This window comes from Trichechus manatus, unplaced genomic scaffold (assembly GCF_000243295.1).
Source record: "Trichechus manatus latirostris isolate Lorelei unplaced genomic scaffold, TriManLat1.0 scaffold00037, whole genome shotgun sequence".
Classification (NCBI taxonomy): Eukaryota; Metazoa; Chordata; class Mammalia; order Sirenia; family Trichechidae; genus Trichechus; species Trichechus manatus.
The window spans coordinates 15645491-15658070 of NW_004443973.1; the positions used below are offsets into that span (position 1 = coordinate 15645491).

At 36.1% G+C, this 12580-nt stretch overlaps 1 protein-coding gene across 2 annotated transcripts in view; it reads right to left on the reverse strand.

The window, feature by feature from the left end:
- CERS6 (ceramide synthase 6) overlaps positions 1–12580 on the reverse strand; it is a 333383-nt gene that overhangs the window by 127968 nt on the left and 192835 nt on the right. For both annotated transcript variants that reach the window (XM_023730602.1, XM_004375551.2), the window contains exon 4: positions 5806–5863. In XM_023730602.1, the coding sequence (XP_023586370.1) occupies positions 5806–5863 (58 nt within the window). The remainder of the gene's footprint in view (positions 1–5805; positions 5864–12580) is intronic.

The window sequence follows — 12580 nt, forward strand, 5'->3', positions numbered from 1 at the left end:
ATTTCCTACTAACCTAGCAATAATTTTACTTCATGGTTTACTAACATGTCCGTAAGGTTAATGCCTTTAGGGTTGACTTCCATCATCAGAGTTAGTGCTATCTGTAAAAAAAAAAAAAAAAAAAAAAAAAACTGAAAAAGCAAAGACAATATATTAAAACACACATACCTGAGCATTGTTACATCACTATAAATGAGGATCATTTTATTTCTGATCATGAAACTACAGAAAACATTTTCTCTTACAGTTTTTTTATTTTTGTTGTTGTTGAAAATATACATAGCACAGAACACACAGCAATTCAACATCTCTACATGTACAATTCAATGACATTGATTACATTCTTCAAATTGTACAACCATTCACATCTTCCTTTTCTGAGTTGTTCCTCCCTCATTAACATAAACTCACAGCCCCTCAAGTTTCTAATGCAATCTTTCCACTTGCTATTGTCAGTTTGATCTTATATAGATAGATCTTAAAAGAGCGCAATGCTCAAGGCAGACATTCTTTACTAGTTAAGCTAAACTATTGTTTGGTTTTAAAAGACTTCAGGGGATATTTTTGGTTTAAGGTTTAAAGATTATCTCAGGACAATAGTTTTAGGGGTTCATCCAGCCTCCATGGCTCCAGAAAGTCTAGATTCCATGAGAATTTTAAATTCTGTTCTGCATATTCCCCCTTTTGATCACAATTCTTCATGCTACAATATGGATGGAGCTTGAAGATATAATGCTGCGTGAATGAAGTCAATCACAAAAGGACAAATATTGTACAAACTCACTTATATAAAAAGACAAGAACAGGCAAATATATAGAGACCAAAGTTTATTATTGGTTACCGGGGTGGGGGTGGGGGAGTTATTACTTATGGAGCACTGAGTTTTGGTTTAAGGTGGTGGAAAAATCACTTTGATTTACAGTTGTACAGCCAATTAATGCAACTACTGTCAATAAGTTGTACACCTGTAAAAAGTTGAATTGGCAAAAGCTGTATAATATAGTTACAACAATGACAAAAAAAACAAAACAAAACAGACTAGCTGCTGAGGCTGCTTAAGTACAACCAAATACTTCATGAGATTTGTTTTCTTGGTTTAGAGGTTTAGGGTCATAGTTTCATGCGACATCCCAGTTAACTGGCCTAATAATGTGTTTAGTGCTTCTGCTCTACCTTCTAGTTCATTGTGTGGTGCCTAGAGTCTTAAACGCTTGCAAATAGCCATCCAGGGTACAACAACTGCTCTCTATTCGCCTGGAGCAACAGAGGAAGAAGGAGAATCAGGAATAGGAGGAAGAAATGGAATGTGTGGCTAATTGATCCCATGAACAACTGCCTCCTTTGCCAGGAGACCAGAAAAACTAGATGGTGCCCAGCAACCATTACAGATAACATTTTGTTGATTTCATATAAATGAACACACATATACTTTTCAGGGTGTCTGAAATTTCTGAAAACACAGGGACATTTATTTCATTATTATCATAGAACTCTTCATGTGTAGGGTGACATGAATATAATTTATCACTCAAACTGGGTCACCTTTAGAGTATAAGGTGGGGGGGTGTTATGGATTGAATTGTGTTCCCGAAAAAGATATGTTGAAGTTCTAGCCCCCAGTACCTGTGAATGTAACCTTGTTTGGAAATAGAGTCTTTGAAGAGATGTTATCAGTTAACATGAGGTCATAATGGAGTAGGGTGGGTACTGATTCAATATGTGGTGTCCTTATAAAGGAGATTGAGAGACACAGAGAGGAAGATGAGCATGTAATGACAGAGACATTCAGCTGCAAGCCAAAGAATACCAAGGATCATAGACTGTCACCAGAAGCTAGGAAAGAGTCATGGATCAGATTCTCCCTTAGAGCCTGTGGAAGGAATCAGTACAGCTAATACCCTGATTTTGGATTCCCAGCCGACGGAACTGTGAGAAAATGCAGTTCTGTTCTTATAAGCCACCCAATTTGTGGTACTTTATAATAGCAGCCCTAAAGAAACTAATACAGGAGGTAACTGTCCAGCACCCTGAGACAGCTTGTATGGTCAGCCAACTCATATGGGAGGTCAGTCCGTACACTGCTCCAAAGATACATTTACACATCAACCACAGGAGAGATAACATAATTGGGATTAAGTAAAAACACATTAAGTAAAATGGAAGTACAAGAGATAAATATTTCTCTATGTTTCTAGATATCTGGCATATGAAAACATAATTTCTATGTCACATAGTGCCTTATGCCATGATATATCCTTCAACTTTGCTCAGAATAGCTGAAATATTTATAAAACAACGTTTACATGGCAGCCATGAATGCATCTCTTGAGTCTTCCATTGTTGGGGGTGTAAGTGAAAGAAAATGAAGTGTTTAGATGACATGTAACTTTCACGTCTAAAATTCTGTGATTTAAAAAATTATTTTACCTATTCATTAAAGATTCTTTATCTATTATTGTGGGTATATGGTGCTTTGCAAGAGTAGGCACTTGGTAAATATCTCTTTAACTGAATCATCAAATTTCAGGGTAGGAAGGGCAGTTAAAGTCACTTAATTTACTCTAGAAGACGAGTTTTATCAGGTTTAGTTGACCTGAAGGCAGGAGAAAACTGGACACAACAGGTTTCCCAGAGATTTTTGTAACAGCCCATGCAATAATCCATATGTTCCATGCTTGGAGTAAGGAGCAGCTGTGGCCTCTCATCTCTTGAAATTGACTTATCATCTTAGTATTTTATGGGAATTTTCTTACTATAGTTTTTGGAAAAATCTGAAAGCAAAGATAGATTTATCTTGTATTGATGGAAATGTGTGTATCTTATTTTAAAACATTTAGGGTATTCTGAAAAATTGAATTAGCTTGCTTTGATTATTTCTGATGCTGCCTCCATAATTAATTTTTTTCTCTCAGTTTTTTTTTTTTTTTTTTTTTTGGGTTAGTTGCTGTTGAATCAGCTCCAACTTGTGGCGACCTTATGTCTAACAAAAGGAAACATTACAAAGTCCTATGCCATCTTCACGATCATTGGTATGTATGGGCCATTGTCCTGGCTAATGTGTCAATCTTTAGACAGGCATTATCTTAGTTATCTAGTGCTATCATAACAAATACCACAAGTGGGTAGCTTTAATGAACACAAATTTATTTTCCCACAGTTTAGGAGGCTAGAAATCTGAATTCAAGGTGCTGGCTCTAGGGAAAGGCTCTCTCTCTCTCTCTCTCTCTGTCGGCTCTGCAGAAGGTCCTTGCCTCTTTTCAGCTTCTTCTGTTTCTAGGTTCCTTGGTGATCATGTGGCATGTATTTTCCTTTCCATTTATACTTGCTCGTTTGCTTGTTTAATCTGCTCTTTTATATCTCAGGAGAGATTGATTTAAGACACAACCTAGACTAATACTGCTTCATTAACATGACAAAGAAAACTCATTCCCAAATGGGATTATAATCACAGGTATAAAAAAAATCAAACCTGTTGCCGTGGAGTCAATTCTGACTCATAGGACAGAGCTGCCCCATACAGTTGCCCCAGAGAGTTTCCAAGGAGTGGCTGGTGAATTCGAACTGCTGACCTTTTGGTTAGCAGCCATAGCTCTCAACCACTGTGCCACCTTATGATTTATAACACATATTTTTTGGGGACACAATTCAATCCATAACAGGCTCTATATTGTCCATCCCAAGAAAGTTAATAAAGATATATTCTAAATTTGATGTTCTAAGAATAGGAACAACTACTTGGTTAGGTCAAGTTTGTTAACTTAATCAAAGAAGGAAGACATTCGGAAATCATGTTGAGGTTAGGGCAGGCTGGTGAAGTGGAGAATGCATTGGAGTAGGAGACAGCAGTGTGTGTTTCATTGCAGGTTCAGCCTTTAATAAACTAATGGTGTGACCTTTGGAATGCCCTCTACTCACTCTGGATTTCTGCTTGCTCAGCTGTGAAATAAAAAGGTTGGACAAAATGGCTTATAAAATCCTCCACAGCTATTTTGGTTACATGGATTCTATGTTTTCTCTTATTGAATGTAACATTTCTATATCATTTATGACTAAAACTAAATCATATAGCTCATCCAAAACTGAGTCATCATTCAAGAAAATACCCCAAATGCAAATTCATTCATCAAGAAGAGCAATTTCTAGGTTTTTGTTTCCTTTCTTTCATTTTTTAAACATTTGTTATAACCATAGGCAATCAATAGGGAACTGGTATACACCTGGTACAGTCTAACGACAAAACAATTTCTAAGCAAACATTCTACTGACATGCTCTCTTACTGCCTTACATAGAGCCATTGAGGACTGTGAACAAGAACTATTCCCATTCTATTCATTTTGTTTAGAGACAGAGTGAATCAGAATTAAGAGTCAAAGTGCTTCCTGTTCAGATGACAGATGACCAGGATTGCAGAATGAGAGCTAAAGGAATCCACATCCTGCAGATCTATAGGAAGAGAACAAAAGTGCTCCTGGCTTTCACCATCTTCCCTTGCCCACCATCAAAGCCCTTCACCAATGAACCAGACATGAATTCCAATCACTGGCCAGTTAGGTACTTGACATTCCCACACATTGGAATTCTCCCATATCAGCTGAAACTTCAACCAACCAAATCTATTCCCTTTCCAAGGTAATAAAGTTGTAAGCATAAAAGCTCTACAGACAGCCTTTCCATTTTTCCCCCTAGATAAGTAAATTTTAAAAATAAAATAATAGGATTCCAAAATAAGCAGTTTCCACCATGTTTATTTACCCCAGTTGAAACTTTCTTCATACTTAGAAAGCTGACAAAGTGAAGTTTATCCTTTTAAATCTATTCAAATGGTCTCTATGCCATATGGTCTTATTAAGTTAAAAATAAATAAATAAATAAGTGCAATTACCAAAGGAAAAGACAATAAGTGAAAAGAAAGTTTTGTGTAGGAAAATATGATATTGGGACACAACCATTCTTTATAATAGAATTCCTCACAGGCAGACAATATCTGATAACTCAGACTTTAAAAATAAAAACGTACGTGAAATTTTCAACTCAATATTTACAAGAAAATTTACTAGCAAAGCGTGCACAATACTCTATTCAGGAAAAATATTTGTAAAAATAAAGATAACATATATACCATAAAATAATTTAAAAATAATTTCCGATTTTCTGCCACATCATTACTATTGTTAAACGCATGACTATTAGAGTGGCACTAAATAATGAAATACCCAGGAAAAAGATGATGGCAGCCACAAAGAATTACTTTCATAGATAAACTTGCCTCAGTACATACAGGATATAGCAAAACAGCAGCAGAGGAAATATAATCTACAAAATAAACTGGACTTCCCAACAGCAGTTGGTGTTGCACTCCTAATAACTATGCAAAACACTAAAATAGTACTACTGCTAGTGAATTCCTGCAGTGATCACACACATTGCAACAATTGATTTTTGCAAGTTGTGTGATATGAAAACTCTATTCAAATTCTTTTAAAACTTCAGTTGGGTTTTATAAGGTTCCTAATGCCCATAAGTAATAAATAACCAAATAGAGTGGACAAGGGACTTAGGAACATCTTTCACTTGAGAAATAAATTGTTCTCAAAATCTTTTTAGTACATGTCTAAAAATGATTTACCATAAAGAATAAATTACAAATATTTTTGTAAGTCAAATAAAAACCTACACATAATTCTTAAGAAGCCCGACATGATTGTTAAAAATATTACTATTGTCACACACATAAAAAAATGGAAAACAGGTTTACAGTTATGGTTATGTAAGAATTTATATAAAGTAACTTGACAGATCCTACCTTTTTCAGGAACCGGACTCCATAGGTAAATATATAAAGGAAAAATGAAAATCTCCACCTGCAGAAAGTTAAAAATAAAATTCTATGACATTCAGTTTCTATATTTCACATTTTATGAAATACAGGAGAGAAAAAAGTACACTAGATTTGTACCACCCCCCAGCCACCCGGCATTAAATTTAATGAGCAATTTAGGATTAGCTGAACACATACACTCATGTGCATGGGTATATAAATATATTATGGCAAATAGTTTAAATATTAATAATTATATTCATAACCTAAATTTTCTTTCACACGGTTACTATATTTTCTCATTTTCTCATCTCTTTCCCCACCAGATGAATTCCCTCTTGTTAATTACTCATGAGGTGTATGGTGAATATACAACATAGATTTGAATTCTTTGATTCAGATACTAAGCAAGTTTACTTAACTGCAGTTTATTTTAAAAATACTTATGACGTAAAGAAGCCTCAATATCATTAAACAAAGGAAGCATTTTTCTTTGTCTTTTAAAAATATTCATCAACGTGTTTGTAGATGTTAAAGGAAGGAATAAAGAATCCAAATCCTCCATCTGCTGTACAATTGCAAACGATAGCCTTAAACCATTCCAAACTGTGGGTCTAGCTATTAGACCTTCACTTTGTTTTCAATGAGAAAAAATTTGTAAGTCCTCTTTCAATTTTTAATGATTGAAATAGTTTTAGTCTTTTAAAATATAAGGCTATTACAAAAACAAAAAAACTCCCTAGTACTCAATTCCCAATTTTATTTCTTGTACTTTCTGTGTGTGCCTTTAAAAGCTGGCTAGGTTTCACCAAATGCCATTCCCAAGGCTATTGTGGTGGTACTAGTGGTACTTCAGGTAATAGGTTGCAAATGAGAAAGAAACTCGTCAACTAGAGTCCATCAGGAGGCAAATTCCTTTTGGTGTCTATATGTCTACCTACAAATTTCAAATAAGGTAAAAAGAGAAGGTGATTTTAGGAGATTATTTGAGTTACATACACAATTTTCTGGAAGAAAACGATAGGTATATTCAGGTAGGAGGAAAAGAATAACAGCCTCTGAGAGCTGATTAAGACCCCACAGCAAACACAAGTGTCCCTCAGAATTTCACAGGTAGATTCATTCCTCGGTTGGCTGACCCTGCAAACATTCTGGAATTCTAGTCAGAGCTAACATTTACAGAAGACATTTGTTGAACTTTAGGGTTGGAAATCTTCAACTAATAATTCATAAAACCTGAATTCTGGAAGGAACAATAAAACTGATGGAAGTAGTAACGATTCAGCAAGAGCTTCTAAACAATACAGAAAAGCAATGATTAAGAAACCGTGTGTAAAAACTCTCTTGTATGTAAGGATACTTGACTCACTGAAGTATCAAAGTCAAGGACTGAGTTTTAATCCCACCTCTATGATCAACGTTTTTTTTGGTGGCTGGTACTTGAAAGTGTTTTGTGTTTCTTTCTGTCTGGATATACAAATTCTAGACCAGAAGTTAAGTCCATACAATCTGCACAGTCACACAGGGTCCCATGCCTGGTTTAATGCTTTGCTGTCCCTGTCTTGAAATGCTTAGTAATTTTTGAACAAGGGGCTTCACATTTTATTTTGCATTGGGCCCTGCAAATTACGTAGCTGGTTCTGGTTAAGACACATAGATTCTCCTTACTTTGGGCAAACCTATGAATATTCCTTGATCTCAGTTTCATCTCTATTAATGGGAGAGTAGGTTTATATTCTACCACCTGTCAGTTTGTCGTATTGCGGTAGCTTGTGTGTCGCTATAACGCTGGAGGCTATACTACCAGTATTTCAAATACCAGCAGGGTCACTCATAGTGGACAGGTTTCAGGGTAGCTTCCAGACTAAGACAGACAAAGAAGAAAGACCTGGTGACCTATTCTGAAAATTAGTCAATGAAAACCTTAAGGATCATAACAGAATATTGTCCTATACAGTGCTGGAAGATGAGCCTCCCAGGTTGGAAGGCACTACACAACAGCCACGACAATGGATTCAAATATACCAAAGATCATGAAGATGGTGCAGTAGTGGGCAATACTTTGCTCTGTTATTCATAAGGTCGCCATGAGTTGGAATAGACTCAATGGCAACTAACAACAGGTGTATATTATGCTTTGGGCCCCAAGTAAGTAATCTCCACTTCTCCTTGTCTCTACCACTCCCTATTGTATTAAACTACCCTACTTCATGCATTTGCATTACTTTTCTGGCCCCTGGAAGCAACTGAATTTGCAACTACTAGATTATATGATTTACAACAGCTGTTTCAGCTCTTAGACGCTTTTGTAAGTAGGCAGTTTTTATATATAATAAAAATTTTATATAAGTTACTGGAATTCCTACCATCACTGTGCATCTTCATTTTATTTCATCACTAAAATGACCCAGTTTTCATAAGACATAGGTTCTATTTCAGAACACCAATGGTACCATAATTTGAATAACAACTCATGATGAATATTTACAAGGCAGAGTTTACTTCCACACATATGTACAGGAAGCAATATTCTCAAGCATTTTGCAATAAGTAAAAAATTCTTTTTTTTTTTTTTAATTTGTGGAGTTCCATGTGAGTTACAGTTTTAAATGGTGTCTAGTTACCAGCCCATGATAGAGCCTCTCCCAACCTTTCACTAAAATATCTATAAAAAGAGAGATAAATAAATGTGCACATAACCACATAAAAAAAGAACTAATCTTTAATCTATTGCTAGAATCAGAGAAGAATTCTTATAACAGAAAAAAAAAAACACCATTAGATTTAAAAAATGTAATTAGATACTTGCACAGGAATGTTCACTGCAGCATTATTCAACATAGACAAAAAGTGGAAACAACCCAAGTGTCCATCAACAGATGAATGGATAAACAAAATGTGGTATATACATACAAAAGAGTATTATTTAGCCATAAAGAGAAATGAAGTTCTGATACATACTACAACATGGATGAACTCTGAAGGAAGCAGAAAAATCATTATCTGTGTATCTCCCTTTTCCACTTTCTGTCATCTTGTATGGAAATGCAAAAGTCTGTATAAGTCAGAAAACTAGGCAGCTCTCTGAGGAGAACCCATCACCCCATCACTTAGTGATTTAAACTTTCAAAAGGCAAGGGAAAGAAGTACTTTGCACCCTGGGAGTTTCAGTTGCAGAAAAGCAGAGTTAGGGACAAAATGATCTACAGAGTATTTGCATTCTGGTAGTTGGAATTCTTGTATATTCCACCTATAGAATAACAGAGAACAAGACATTGGAGAGAGCTGCTTTATGTGAAACTCTTCTAGTCGATTGGAAATGGGCCAAGGCCTATAAGCATCAACCAGTGATAACGTCAAAGATCTAAAAGAGGACTTTCCGAGTAAACAAGAGGACACAGAGAACGCAGCCAAGGGTAATTCACATACCCTCTCTGTGAGCAAGTCTAGATGGATATTTCCAAATTCAAGAATGAGACTAACAACTAAATGTCAACATGGGCTCTATTAAAAAGTATTGTATAAATATGGAAAGAAACAGCATCTTGAAGATTCAAAGGAAGAACAGTTTCCTAAAATCAACTTCCTAAAGGAATCAGAGGCAATTTTTAGAAAAGTATACAGTAAAAAGAGTATACAGTAGGTGAAAAAAAAAGCATTACAAGGATTCTAAAAATTAAATGATGGAATTATAATCCACATTGGGTAAGTAAAGAAAAATGTTGACACATACATACTGTGTAAAATTAAATCACTGACATAGAGGATAAATTCCCTCATAAAGCAGGAGGAAAGAACCAATAGATAAAAGAAGATGCTAGATCTGGAGGACCAAAAAATATCAAACTATAGTTGTTTCTGAGAAAACTAAAGTGAAGAATTGAAATATAAGTAGTAATCAAAGACACAATTTGAAAAAAAAAATCTGAGCTAAAAAAAGAAAGACTAAATTGTATTCCAAATGAAATCAATTCAAACTCACATTTGGATATAAATTTTGAGTTCTAGGGTAAAGAAAAAAAAAAAAAAAACCCTCAGTTGTCAGGCCAGGAAAAAAAAAGAAAACAAACCAATGAACACAAGTTACTTTCAAAGGAACAAACGGCCAGTTGGTCTTAAATTTCTCCTCTGTATTACCAAATGTCAGAAGAAAGGAAAGATTAAAAGAAATCTATTGCCAGGCAAACTGCCTTTCATTAGTAAAGGAGTATGAAAGACGTTTTCATATATTCAAAGGTTCTGAAAATACATTACTCATTAACCTTTACTACACAATTACTCAGACCCATTCCAACCCACCAAGATATAAATAAAAATTAAGAATTCAAGATACGTAATTTTAGAATGGAGCCCTGGTGGCGCAGTGGTTAAGCATTCAGTTGCTAACCAAAAGGTCAGCAGTCCAAATCCACCAGGTGCTCCTTGGAAACCCTATGGGGCAGTTTTACCCTGTCCTATAGGGTCGCTATGAGCTGGAATCGACTTGATGACAATTGGTCAGTTTTAGAATCAGTGTACTGTGGTTAGCCATAGAACAGCATAAATAATTGCCCTAAATTTGGTTGTCAAATTAAATGCTATTGTTCTTAAGGATAATTTAATATAAAATATTTTAAGGACAACAATCAAGGGATGAATCCTGAGACTAAATTAATGAAAACGGTGAAGAGAAAGAGGAAGCATTAAATTCATTCTTACACAGGAACTTCAAAAGCTGCTGTTAGGTTTCATAGGTGGAGAAATATAGGCTAAAGAAAGTTTCTTTAAAACTTGAAGATGGCACCGGGTTAAAGATGATAAATTAGAGGCACGAATTCACGTCTATGCTTTTGTGACTGTACCACTAAAATGGCAAAAAAGGAATTTTGTTAAATAAGACATAAACTTATAAGGACACAGAAGACAGGAAACAGGACAACCACCCCATTTTGGAGCCTGGAAAGCAGAAAAGTGAGTGGTGGCTGAGTTAGCAGAACCAGGAGCTGAATCCTAAGCTGGCAGTGAGGCATGAGTCAAAAGCAACCTAATTTATACTACAGAATCCCAGGAAGACTCAAGATGAAGAAACAACAACGCTGCAAGGTAGGAACCTCTACTGGAAACAGGCCTACGGATTATCTTGCCCAAGGCCACACCACTGGTAAGTGGCAAAACCAGGATGCAAACCTAGGGCCAACTCCAAAAACCAAACCAATTGCCATAAAGACAATTCTGACTCATGGTGACCCCATGTGTGTCAGAGTAGACCTGTACTCCATAGAGTTTTCAATGGCTGATTTTTCAGAAGTAGATTGCTGGGCCTTTCTTCCAAAGTGCCTCTGGGTGGACTTGAACCTCCAACCTTTTGGTTAACAGCTGTGTGCACCACCCAGGGGATTCTACAGTCAACTCCAAATCCCTCTCTTAACTTCTCCAGAATAAGAGAGCACTTTTTGCCTAGAGAAGTCAATGTGTTCCACTACATTTGTCTGGACTTAGAAACCTTTTATATCCACCAAACCTGAAAATTAGAATAGAAAGCTAGTAAAAACTCCCACCCACTGAATTTGGTTTATGGTCCTTATACAATCAGTCTGAGCAGGGTTCTTTGTTAAAATCAACGTTAATAAAATGTGCCATAAAAGCAGTGAATCAGAGTGTTGAGGTCTTGTGTTTTGCTGCCAGGTGTCAGTCACCCAAATGGCACAGGGACACTCAACTATAGAAGAGGCAGAGTCAGGGAAAGACATGGAGAGCAGCACCCTGAGCTTGACTCAATATGCTTATTCTGGGGAGAGCAGGACAGGTATATAGAGGGGCCATTTATTTAACGCATTTATATACTGCTTTCTCTATCCAAGAAGCTGTTTTAAGTGCTTTACAAATAGTAGGCCAGTTAATGAAACAATTTCACACAAGCAGCTATGAGGTAAGTACTATTATCATCACCCCTATTTTTCCAGATGAGGAAACAAGCATGAAGTGGTCACACAGCTGGCAAGGGAAAGAGCCAGGATTGGAAGCTAGGCAGTTTGGTGCCAGCATTTAAGCCCTTAACCATTAGGCTGTGCTGCCTCTTCCTGATTTTATATACTTGAAAATTGAAGATAATGTATTCAGCTAAAATGGAGCTTCTTTCTAACCTAGTGGGCCTTAAGAGACACGTCATAAGAATGGTCCCTGCCCTGACAAATAGAAACGACTGCTTGCAAAACTGGGGATGGTAGAGGGAGTGCACTGGTGCTTCTTTTCAATACCAGGGCAGCTAAAATAATATTGTGCTTGTCACCTGAAGTCAACAGTAATTACCCAGAGGCCCTTCTCCATCCCAGTCATTCATCTTTCTACCTATTGAACACTTATCCCTCCTTCAGAATACATGTCAAATGCTGGTTGTTTTATGAAGCAGTCTTTTCTGAACATCACAACATTGAAAGCTTTGTAATTCTCTGATATTTGCCTCCTTGCCTCGTCTTTGATTATAGCCGCAAAACTTGGGCTTGCTTGTGAGTTCCAAGTAGGCAAAAATGAGTCATATTTTTCTTTGTACTTCTAATAGCAAACACAGTGCCTTGCAAGGAATAGCTCCTACACTGACATTTGAATTTTTATTAAGGGTAGGAGTACTCCATTTGTTTACTTTTATTTTAAGCAAAATAGTCCTTCATCAAGTAATTTTTTCATTATTTTCAGGAATTGTGCAAATATGAACAATAAATAGGAAAGACATGAAAAATGCTGTTAATATGATCTAAAAAATGATCAATATGGTAGAAGTTTA